The sequence below is a fragment of the Macaca fascicularis genome, chromosome 5 (genome assembly GCF_037993035.2).
Source record: "Macaca fascicularis isolate 582-1 chromosome 5, T2T-MFA8v1.1".
NCBI classification, from domain to species: domain Eukaryota; kingdom Metazoa; phylum Chordata; class Mammalia; order Primates; family Cercopithecidae; genus Macaca; species Macaca fascicularis.
In genome coordinates, this window is record NC_088379.1 from 174334407 (window position 1) to 174346606 (window position 12200).

A 12200-nucleotide genomic window follows, 5' to 3' on the forward strand; every position below is an offset into this window, starting at 1 on the left:
TAGAGACCAGGAAAGTACACAAAACCAGCTTAAAGTGTGAATTTACAAAAGCAAAAACATGTCAGAAAGAGTACTACCACAGAAGGTTGAGTAACACAAAGCATGGTTTAAGACATATTGGAAGCTAAGAGCATGAGAAGGTCTAATAGCAGACAACAGTAGTTAGAGTAAAAGGGTTACCTCCAGTACACTAAGCATCTCCACAAACCAGCAAGCAGCGTCAGTTACTTTGAAACAGGAGTGGTAAGAGAGAGCATAGAATGAAAGGACAGGCCAATGCTCTGGGTGATACCTAGGAAGAATGAGAGTCTCTTAAGCCCAGAAAATAAGCCGTCAAGGCACTTGCACTGAGAGAGTACCAGTATGTCCCACTCATCCTTCACTCTCACTGAAAACTGCAGAGAACAGATCATGGCACTAGCACACTGCCATCTTCCCAGGGAGTCACCCAAACAAAGGCAATGAACAGTAAAATTCATACTCCCAATCATGAACACACTAGCAAGGGTGCTAAACATTTGAGGAGTACCAACACTACGAAATATCTAACAAACTTCAAAATGGAAAAAACCAAAGTAACGTAGTCAACAGCACACTAAGAACAAGACTTTACAACAATTATAATACTACCAGGGAAATGAAAACATAAGAAAAGAGTTTTATGGGAAAACTAATTAGAATTCATAGACATGAAAACGTAATTTTTTGAAATAAAAGGAAACTCATTAGATGAGCTGAACGGCAGAGTAGACAAAACTAAAGAATATATTCCAGTGAGCTGGACTATCAGGTCTAGAAATCCTTCCAAAACACAGTAAAAAGAGAGAAAAAGATTTTAAAAAGTACATTACATGCAGAGGTTCCAATGTATCAGTCTAATAGGAGTTCTCTTGAGAAGAAAATGTAGAAGCAATATTTGAAGAATTTATAATTTCAAATGTCCCTAGAATTGAAGATAAGTACTCACATTGAAAGCATTCAGTGGAAACTTAAGCCAGGAAGACAAAAAAACAAAACAAAAAACAACTGAGAAATATTCAAGTAAAGTTCAGAACATCAAGGATAGAAAAACAGTCCTAAGAGTTATGAGAAAGGAAGGAATTCCTTATAAAAGAACAAGATCCAGAACATCACATGTCTCATTAGCAACAATGTAAGTAGAAAGATAATAAAGCAGAATCTTTAAAGTTCTATGGAAAATAAACTTCAAATTTATATTTCCTTATCCAGCCAAATTATTATTCGAGGCTCACTTGCAGCCATGATGAAGTAACAGATCTACCCTCCCATCTTAAACAACTAAAAGTCCGAACAAAACATATGAAATGGTTTTCAAACACTGGACAACAGACAGCACAGGAAAGTGATCCTTGAGAGAAGGAAAACAAAGGTGGTAAATCCAACAGCTGCCCACCTTACTGACTGGCAAGGGTTTCCTGGCTGCAACACAGACAGAAGGTAACCAAACAGAGTTTGGCAGTCCCCTGAGTTGAGGAAACAACACTCAGACCTTGGAAAATTGAAGAACACTAGAATTTGCAGAACAGAGTTGCAAAGAAGAACGAGCTGCATGGTGGAAGGGTGCTCAAGATTTAAAGAGGGTCCCTAGAGCTTCCTGCTGAATGACAAACAACATATTGTCAATAATACCTGAGGTTCAATCAGGGCTGCAAATGTCTCATGTTTCCAAGAGCCAAACTGAAAAGACCTCCAAACTAATAAAGCATTGGGTATTCAAAAGAGTACTGCTATAGCAGTGAGGCCAAATTAACACTAGACTAAAGACTGTTCTGTACCGGCCTAGCAAAGCTTACAGCCAAAGTTTACAAGCAAACCTTGAAAGACTCAAACTATTTCCAAGTAACTTAACTGCAATCCCAGGAAAAAAAGTCCACAAATATTTATAAAATACACAATGCCTGGTATCCAACTACAAATTACCAGACATGTAAAGAAAAAAAGATGACCCTAATGAGGGAAAAAAATCAATCAACAGAGACTCAGAAATGACACAGATGGTAGAATTAATAGATAAGGACATGAAAACTGCTATTATAATTATATTCCATATGTTTAAGAATATGAAGAAAAGTGGGGGACATGGAAGGTATAAAAACAATCCAAATCAACTTTAACATAAAAAATTCAATCTCTGGCCGGGCATGGTGGTTCACGGCCATAATCTCAGGAATTTGGGAGGCCAAGGTTGGCAGATCACATGAGGTCAGGAGTTTGAGACCAGCCTGGCCAACATGGTGAAACCCCATCTCTACTAAAAAATACAAAAAAATTAGCTGGGTGTGGTGGCACGTGCCTGTAATCCCAGCTACCTGGGAGGCTGAGGCAGAAGAATCTCCGAACCCAGGAAGCAGAGGTTGCAGTGAGCCGAGATCATGTTTCTACACTTCAGCCTGGGCAACAAGAGTGAAAACTCTGTCTCGAAAAATAAACAAAAAACAATTTCTGAGATGGAAAACATATAATGTCTGCATAGAATTAACAGACATAGCAGAAAAAAAGATTAATGCACTTGAAGACACAGCAATAGAATAATCCAAAATGAAACACACAGAGAGAAAAAAAGACTGAACAAAATAAAGAGCATCATCAGTGAATGGTTGGTAGTGTACAAAGTGGTCTAATATATGTGTACCAGAGACCTAGAAGAGGCAGAGAGGCAAACAGAAAAACATTTTTTGAGTAAATAATGGGCTGGACGTGGTGGCTCATGCCTGTAATCCCAGCACTTTGGGAGGCTGAGGCAGGTGGATCATCTGAGAGGTCAGGAGTTTGAGACCAGCCTGGCCCCGTCTCTACTAAAAAGACAAAATATTAGCCCGGCATGGTGATGGATGCCTGGAATCCCTGCTACTCAGAGGGCTGAGGCAGGAGAATCACTTGAACCTGGGAGTTGGAGGTTGCAGTGAGCCGAGATTGCGCCACTGCATTCCAGTCTGGGCAACAAGAGAGAAACTCTGTGTCCAAAAAAAAAAAAGAAATAATCGATGAAAAATTTCCAGATTTGATGAAAATCATAAACCCACAGATCTGAGAAGCTCAATGAACCCCTATACAAAATAAACATGAAGATAACTACACAAGCAGGGTGCAGTGGCTCATGTAATCATAGCACTTTCGGAGGCCAAGGCAGATGGATCACCTGAGGTCTGGAGTTCAAGACCAGCCTGGCCAACACAGTGAAACCCCATCTTTACTAAAAAAATACAAAACTTAGATGGGTGTGGTGGTACACACCTGTGATCTCAGCTACTTGGGAGGCTGAGGCATGAGACTCGCTTGAGGCAGGGAGGCGGACGTTGCACTGACCCAAGCTCCCGCCACTGCACTCCAGCCTGGGTGACAGAGTAAGACTCTGTCTCAAAAAAAAAAAACACACACACACACACAAACCACATCATAATCAAATTGATTCTAGTGATAAAGAGAAAAATTTTAAAGTAGAGAAAAAAGATACATTACATACCGAGGAAAAATATAAGAATGAATGCATAGTTCTTGTCAGAAATAGGGCAAGCCAGAGGTAAAGTTTCAGCCTATAATACAATATCCAGCCAAAATATTTGTTAAAAACAAAAGCAAAATATTTTTTCAGACAAACAAATGCTAATCAAATTCACCAGCAGACCACCATTACAAATGATCATTCAAGCATGAGGACAAAATTAGAGCATTTTCCAACAAATCTTGGAAAGTTCCTCTCCAAAAAAAATTACCAGATTATCCAGCATGAAAAAAAATAAACTGAGGGGGGAATAGTAAGATATAAGGAATGATGTTGAGAAAAGAAATTAGTAAATTCCGGTAAGCCTACCAATTCTTTTAAAAATATTTTAAGTAAAAAATGTGTAACCAAAATTCCAGCTGCTATTAACATGGGAGATATGAGCAAAGGAAAAGGCTGGAGGTTCTCATTTACTATCTAACGGAAAGATACAAATACAGATTAATTTCGGATGTAGAAAAACAAATTGAAGTATCTATGTTAACAATATAAAGGGTAACTATTTACAAATTTAACTATGTTTCTATGACATTGTTTCAAAGAAAAGACATACTATATTGAACTACATTAACTCACAAAGATACCACTTATGAACTTACAACAGATATGTAATGTCTTATTAAAATATATTACCATCTAATTAACCTATTTCCTATATAAATGTGATGCTTCATGGGTTGCTGAGCTGACAGACATAATCATCAGTTGTTCTGTAGACAAAATGTCAAAAGGCATCTGTGCACCTCTACAAATCAAACTATCAAGAGTTTTAACTACCTCAAATCCTGTTAAATACCAAGGAGAAAAAAAGAGTTTTAATGATTGAAATGATTTTCTAAAAACGTAATATTTTCTTGTATACATGACTCAATTTAGTTAAATGGCATAACTGGAGACTTTACTATAATTCTACTTCTAAATTGCTTTTGAGCAAATGCATAGTTTACATATATACTTACCCAAATACTTGTTTCCCATTTTTCTTCTAAAATTCTTTGCCACTTAAAAGTATGTAAAACCAAAAGCATATTGGGGGAAAAAAAACATGCAGCAATCTAAGAACTTATTTCTTTAATATAAATATCTGGGTTGCTATACCCATTTATACTCTTTTAAAGGAAGGATACAGGTATGAACTTACTCCCAATTAACCAAAGCAACAACAGAATTCCACCCCTGGTATAAGAGATAGCAGAAGAGAAGGTAAATGAGTTAAGATATCCCAATTTGATACTCTGCAAATGACTTCTGAGTATCTTTACTGCCTCTTATTATGCCTAGATTGTTAGATTGTCATTGTTTTTACTTACACTTACCTTATTCCAGACCTTCACTTGGAATACTAATACATTCAAAATCTCAGAAACAAACAAACAAAATTCATACCATATGTCCTTCGGCTCGAGCTTTATTCTGCATAGCTTCCCGTTTTCGCTGCAGGAACTCTTCTACTTGTTTAGCTCTTTCTACAGCTAGCTGCCCTTTTTGCCTAATTTGAACAAATCACAAAGTCAGCCATCTTGAACATAAAATATTCTAAAAAGTTAAAAATTACATTTATCTGAATTTTTTTTTTATTTCAGAATATGAAGGCTGATGAAACACTTTCTCTGTAATGAAGAAATCACTATATATATATTGACATCTACTACTTAAATCACATTCTTTATTATTTTAAATGCAAGTAAAATCTATAATTCTACTCTAAGTCTTCACAAGATGGTTTCTTTTATATTTATTTGATCTATTCTACTTACTTAAACATATACAATTATTTTAGATACACTTAATTATGGAAGAATCTGAGAAGTTGCCAAGTTTATTTCAGAACTCTGTATCCAATAAGAATCTTAGTAGCGAAGTCAAATAAAAGCAGTACAGCAGCAATTTAAAAAATTAAAAAGAACTAAAGCTTTACTTAAGTGTGAATTTTAAAAAAAAAAGTAAAAAGCTATGTTTGAATTCCCTAAATATCACAACTATAAAAAGTAAAATGGATAGACTAGGGAAAATATTAAAAACAGAATTATTTGTTTTAACCTTTTCCAATTTTACTTTTGTGTCTTTCTCTGACAATTATGAAAGAATGTAAACATGCTGATCTTAGACTATAAATAAAAAGTATCAATAACAAACACTGATTAAGCATCTACTAAACATTGTGTTAGTTACTATGCTAAGTATGGAAGATACAAAGATAAATAAAACCCAGCCCCAGTTATCAGAGAACTCATAGCATGGCATCAATTGCAGTTAATTTTGGAGGTAAGGAAGAAAGATGAGCAAGTTGTTGGCTGTGTTTCTACTTGTATTTTGACTAGTAAGGCACAGAAACTTCCTATATGGGCTTTCTTTGGGTCCATAACTAAATTATGTCCTGAAAATTACATGAAATAAATCTCAGTCTCGTAGTAAAATTTGAGCATTTCTGATTTTCATATACCAAATAACTGCTTCTTTTACATTCTTTGGCAATGATTACTAACTGAAACAAAAATATTTGAAATATGAAACTAAGCTGTAAAACCTAAAAATCTATTCCATCATATAACTATGAATGACAGTGATCTAAGGTTCATTTATCTCATGTAGTACTTAAAAAAGATTCTTATGAAATTTCCATCATGGGAATTTTCTAGAATTATATAAACTCTATAGCTAGTTTAAAGGCCAGTTACTATTGCTCTCAGATGTGTTTGGGTAGCTAAATCTTAATCTAGTTTCACATCACTAAATCCAGAAATCCACTTCACCAATGCCATGTTAGCTTGAGTAGGTTGAACACAATGAATGAGAAATTTGTTCATGCCTCTGTAGTGCACCTGTGCTGTCCCCTAGCAGTCCCATCAGCCACTGGAAAATTCTGAGATTAATAACACTTATCTGTTCTGAATGCAATTTATCTCCTGCATATATCAATGTAAGGCTATATCCTGCTTTGCTATAGCCCCATTTATATAACGCTCAGCCTGAGCAAGGCAGATGAATCTTCAAACGTGATGCTCTGATATGGGATTAATAAGGTATATCTGGTCAGAATGCAACTTATTTACTGTATATATCAAAGTAGGACTCTACCATGTTCTGCCACGTCCCCATCTATGTAAGGCTGGGCCTGAGGAGGCAGATAAACCTTCAGGTGTAATGCTCTGACATAAGATTAATAAGGTATATCTGGTTGGAATGCAACTTATTTCCTGCATATATCAAGGCAAGGCTGTATTCTGTTTTGCTATAGCCCATCTATGTAAGGCTAGGCCTGAGGAAGGCAGATAAGCCTTCAGGTATGATGCTCAAACATGTCATCTGAAACTCTATGGTTACAGATAAGGCTCTTTTGGGGGGACTGATACACCACCATCTGCAAGTAAACAAGACAGTTGATCTCTCTGCTGTGCATCCTGACTGTATCAACTTTCTTCTCTAACTTTTACGGAAGTAAAGCATGTTTGACTTCCCATCTTAAGATGCTTTCTGTGTCCAGTGACTGTTTGCCTGAACTTACAATTGGCATAGGTTAAACAGTGGTTGCAGAGAATTATTTACTGAGAACCTGGTCATACGTATAACAGCTTTGATTTTTAGATTTTCACACCATTTATGCATATATAACACTACTTGCTCTATGTGTTCATATGATTTATAAATTTTGCTTCATTGAACACTTGCTTCCTACGCTGGCTTAAATAAGCAGGTTTACATTACTGGCTGCTTTCAAACACAAACTTAATAAATGTAGTGATTTTGTTTAACAATAATTATTTTTTCCTTTCATTTATTAAACAAATATTGAGTGTCAAACTATTTGTCACATTATATCTGTCAAAAGATATAAAGATGAGTAAAACAGTTCCGGGGAGGCAAGGTTGGTTCAACATATGAAAATCAGCATAATACATATTCATAGATTAAAGGACAAAATTAATCAATTTTATGACTCCTTACACTGTTTAAAAACCTATAAAATCTGTGTTCTTATTTTTCATATGTATTACTGTTTACTACTATATATACAGCAAAAATAGCTCACAACTCATATGCTTAGTCCTCTCTAAAGTAATACAACTGTACTAAACTATGGGCATAAACTATGTGCTGGGATCATGAGGATTAAGAGAAAACAGTCAGTTTACTTCTTGATAGTAATTTTCTTCATTAAACACTATTAAGAATTCATGTGAGCATGCTCTGTTTTACAAAAATTAGACGACTACTTTTGAGTTCCAGAATTACACCACTTAAAATCAGTAAAACACTGACCTGGATTAAGGATAAGAGGATGATAATATAAATGAAAATACAGTAACAAATTAGGAATTTGACAGTAAAACACAAAGACATTAAAATGGACTAAAAAGAATAATGTAAGAGGATAAGGGGCATCAAACAATGAGATAACAGAAGTATAGTGTTCTTTTATCAAGAGATAATTATCCCAAGACAAACTTTCCCCTTTTTTTTTTTAACCCTGACAAGAGAAGGGGAGGAAAAGGCAGCAAGTTCTTTTTTCTCTTCTTTTCTTTTCTTATTGTAAATGCATGAATAATCAACAAGATTTGGCTAGGAACTGCATGCCTCACATCCATGGTTCAAATTCTTTACCGATAAAGAAAATTTAAAACTTCTCAAAGATAAAGTTGAAGATAACATAAAAATAAGTAGCACTCTAGGTAACAGATAATCTGAGAAATAAAAATGAGTAATATGGTATTGGGAAGAAGAGATGGGGTTGTATAGGATTACTAAGATGAAAAAATGATGTAGAAGGGTTTATTCATTTAACTTCCTCTTAAGGGGCATAACGTCTATGTAATGGAATAAAATTGTTGTTAGTTTTATGCAAATTAAATGAAGCAATACAGACAAGAGGACTTGGGAAAAGTAAAAGCTCCAGAGAAACACAAATGTTAGGTGGCACTCTGTAATTTATTAAAAAGTAGCTTCAGTCATTTGAACCATACATGGCTTGAGCTTCTAATATTGAAAAGCCTAATAGAAGAGGTATGTTATTAAGAAATTGGATATAAGCAAAGTCAGATTGGTCAGAGTTACTGATAAGAAAGGAAGAGGAAAAATAAATAATACCATAAAGAAGAAACAGGCAAATATGGGTGATTATGAAGAAAAGAGAACCTGAAAGAGTCTTAGGTCAGATTTCAGTTTGTTGATTCAGTTTGAATCAAAGAAAGGAAAGAATCAAGAATGAAAATGACATACAAATTATAATAACCAGAAATTCTGACAGTGTGCAGAGAAAATGTTCTATAGTGCCAGTGACCACTAAACAGTACAAGACAAAAGAATCATTCAGATTGGAAGGGACCTTTGGTATTAACTAGTCTAAGTTTTCACTGAATAAAGTATTCCCATATTCCCATCTAAATACCCCATGAGGCACAGTCATTTAAACCTCTGGTTAATACTTACAGTTTGAAGATATCCATTAAATCCCACAGTCATCCAACCTTTGAACAGTCCTCATATCTGACTGAAATGTGTCTTTATATTTCCACTGTGTCTAATTCCTCTTTTACATGACAAGTCAGTCAATTCTTCCAAGTTTGCTCCTTTAACCATGATTTCTTTAATGATGGCTAATTCCCAGATTCTTTTTGTTTTATTATACTTTAAGTTCTGGGGTACATGTGCAAAACATGCAGGTTTGTTACATAGGTATACACACACCATGGTGGTTTGCTGCACCCACCAACCCATCATCTACATTAGGTATTTCTCCTAATGCTACCCATCCCCTAGGCCCCGACCCCCTGACAGGCCCCAGTGTGTGATGTTCCCCTCCCTGTGTCCATGTGTTCTCATTGTTCATCTCCCACTTATGAGTGAGAACATGTGGTGGTGTCTGGTTTTCTGTTCTTGTGTTAGTTTGCTGAGAATGATAGTTACCACGTCCCTGAAAAGGATATGAACTCATTCTTTTTTTATCGTTGCATAGTATTCCGTGGTGTATATGTGCCACTTTTTTTTTTTTTTTAAAAACAAGTCTATCTTGATGGCCATTTGGGCTGGTTCCAAGTCTTTGCTATTGTGAACAGTGACACAATAAACATGTGTGTGCATGTGTCTTTATAGCAGAATGATTTATAATCCTTTGGGTATATACTCAGTAATGGGATTGCTGGGTCAAATGGTATTTCTAGTTCTAGATCCTTGAGGCATCACCACACTGTCTTCTACAATGGATGAACTAATTTACACTTCCACCAACAGTGTAAAAGCGTTCCTATTTCTCTACATTCTCTCCAGCATCTGTTCTTTCCTAACTTTTTAACTGGAATGAGATGGTATCTCATTGTGGTTTTGATTTGCATTTCTTTAATGACAAGTGATGATGAGCTTTTTTTCATATGTTTGTTGACTGCATAAATATCTTCTTTTGAGAAGTGTCTGTTCACACCCTTTGCCCACTTTTTGATGGGGTTGCTTTTTACTTGTAAATTTAAGTTTTTTGCAGATTCTGGATATTAGCCCTTTGTCAGATAAATAGGTTGCAAAAATTTTCTACCATTATGTATGTTGCCTGTTCACTCCGATGATAGTTTCTTTTGCTGTGTAGAAGCTCTTTCGTTTAATTAGATCCCATGTGTCTATCTTGGCTTTTGTTGCCATTGCTTTTGGTGTTTTAGTCATAAAGTCTTTGACCACCCTATGTCCTGAATGGTATTGCCTAGGTTATCTTCTAGGGTTTTTAGGGTTTTAGGTCTTATGTTTAAGTCTTTAATCCATCTTGAGTTAATTTTTGTATAAGGTGTAAGGAGGGAATCCAGTCTCAGCTTTCTGCATACGGCTAGCCAGTTTTCCCAACACCATTTATTAAATAGGGAATCCTTTCCCCATTGCTTGTCTTTGTCAGGTTTGTCAAAGAGCAGATGATTGTAGATGTGTGGCATTATTTCTAAGGCCTCTCTTCTGTTCCATTGGTCTATATATCTGTTTTGGTACCAGTACCAGGCTGTTTTGGTCACTGTAGCCTTGTGTATAGTTTGAAGTCAGGTAGCGTGATGCCTCCAGTTTTGTTTTTTGTTTTTTGCTTAGGATTGTCTTGGCAATGAGGGCTCTTTTTTGTTTCCATAGGAAATTTAAAGTAGTTTTTTCTAATTCTGTGAAGAAAGTCAAATGGTAGCTTGATGGGGATGGCAATGAATCCATAAATTACCTTAGGCAGTATGGTCATTTTCATGATATTGATTCTTCCTATCCATGAGCATGGAATGTTTTCCCACTTGTGTTCTCTCTTATTTAATTGAGCAGTAGTTTGTAGGTCTCCTTGAAGAGGTCCACCACATCCCTTGTAAGTTGTATTCCTAGGTATTTTATTCTCTTTGTAGCAATTGTGAATGGGAGTTCACTCATGATTTTTCTGTTTGTTTGTTATTGGTGTATAGGGATGCTTGTGATTTTTGCACATTGATTTTGTATCCTGAGACTTTGCTGAAGTTGCTTATCAGCTTAATGAGATTTTGGGCTGAGATGATGGGGTTTTCTAAATATACAATCACGTTATCTGCAAACAGAGACAATTTGACTTCCTCTTTTCCTATTGGAATACCCTTTATTTCTATCTCTTCCCTGATTGCCCTGGCCAGAACTTCCAATAATATGTTGAATAGGAGTGGCGAGAGAGGGTATCCTTGTCTTGTGCTGGTTTTCAGAGGGAATGCTTCCAGTTTTTGCCCATTCAGTATGATATTGGCTGTGGGTTTGTCATAAATAGCTCTTATTATTTTGAGGTATGTTCCATCAATGCCTAGTTTATTGGTAATTTTTAGCAAGAAGGGCTGTTAAATTTTGTCAAAGACCTATTACCTATTGAGATAATCACATGGTTTTTGTCATTGGTTCTGTTTATGTGACAGATTACGTTTACTGATTTGTGTTATGTTGAACCAGGCTTGCCTCTCAGGGATGAAGCTGACTTGATCATGGTGCACAAGCTTTCGGATGTGCTGCTGAATTCGGTTTGCCAGTATTTTATTGAGGATTTTTGCATTGATGTTCATTAGGGACATTAGCCCGAAATTTTTTTTGTTGTGTCTCTATCAGGTTTTGGTATCAGGATGATGCTGCCTTCGTAAAATGAGTTAGGGAGGATTCCCTCTTTTTCTATTGTTTGGAATAGTTTCAGAAGGAATGGTACCAGCTCCTCTTTGTACCTCTGGTAGAATTCGGCTGTGAATCCATCTGGTCATGTACTTCTTTTTTGGTTGGCAGACTATTAATTTCAGAACTTGTTATTGGTCTATTCAGGGATTCAACTTCTTCCTGGTTTAGCCTTGGGACAGTGTATATGTCCAGGAATTTGTCCATTTCTTCTAGATTTTCTAGTTTATTTGTGTAGAGGTGTTTATAGTATTCTCTGATGGTAGTCTGTGTTTCTATGGGATCAGTGGTGATATCCCCTTTATCATTTTTTATTGCATCTATTTGATTCTTCTCTCTTTTCTTATTGGTCTGGCTAGAGGTCTGTTTTGTTGATCTTTTCGAAAAACCAGCTCCCGGATTCACTGATTTTTTGAAAGGTTTTTCGTGTCTCTATCTCCTCCAGTTCTGCTCTGATCTTAGTTACTTCTTATCTTCTGCTAGCTTTTGAATTTGTTTGTTCTTGCTTCTCTAGCTCTTCTAATTGTGTAGAGTGTTGATTTTAGATCTTTCCCACTTT

General features: G+C 35.9%; 1 protein-coding gene across 9 annotated transcripts in view; it reads right to left on the reverse strand.

The window, feature by feature from the left end:
- Window positions 1-12200, reverse strand: part of NEK1 (NIMA related kinase 1) — a 198792-nt gene that overhangs the window by 122778 nt on the left and 63814 nt on the right. For all 9 annotated transcript variants that reach the window (XM_074040755.1, XM_005556282.4, XM_074040756.1 and 6 more), the window contains one exon: window positions 4910-5012. In XM_074040755.1, the coding sequence (XP_073896856.1) occupies window positions 4910-5012 (103 nt within the window). The remainder of the gene's footprint in view (window positions 1-4909; window positions 5013-12200) is intronic.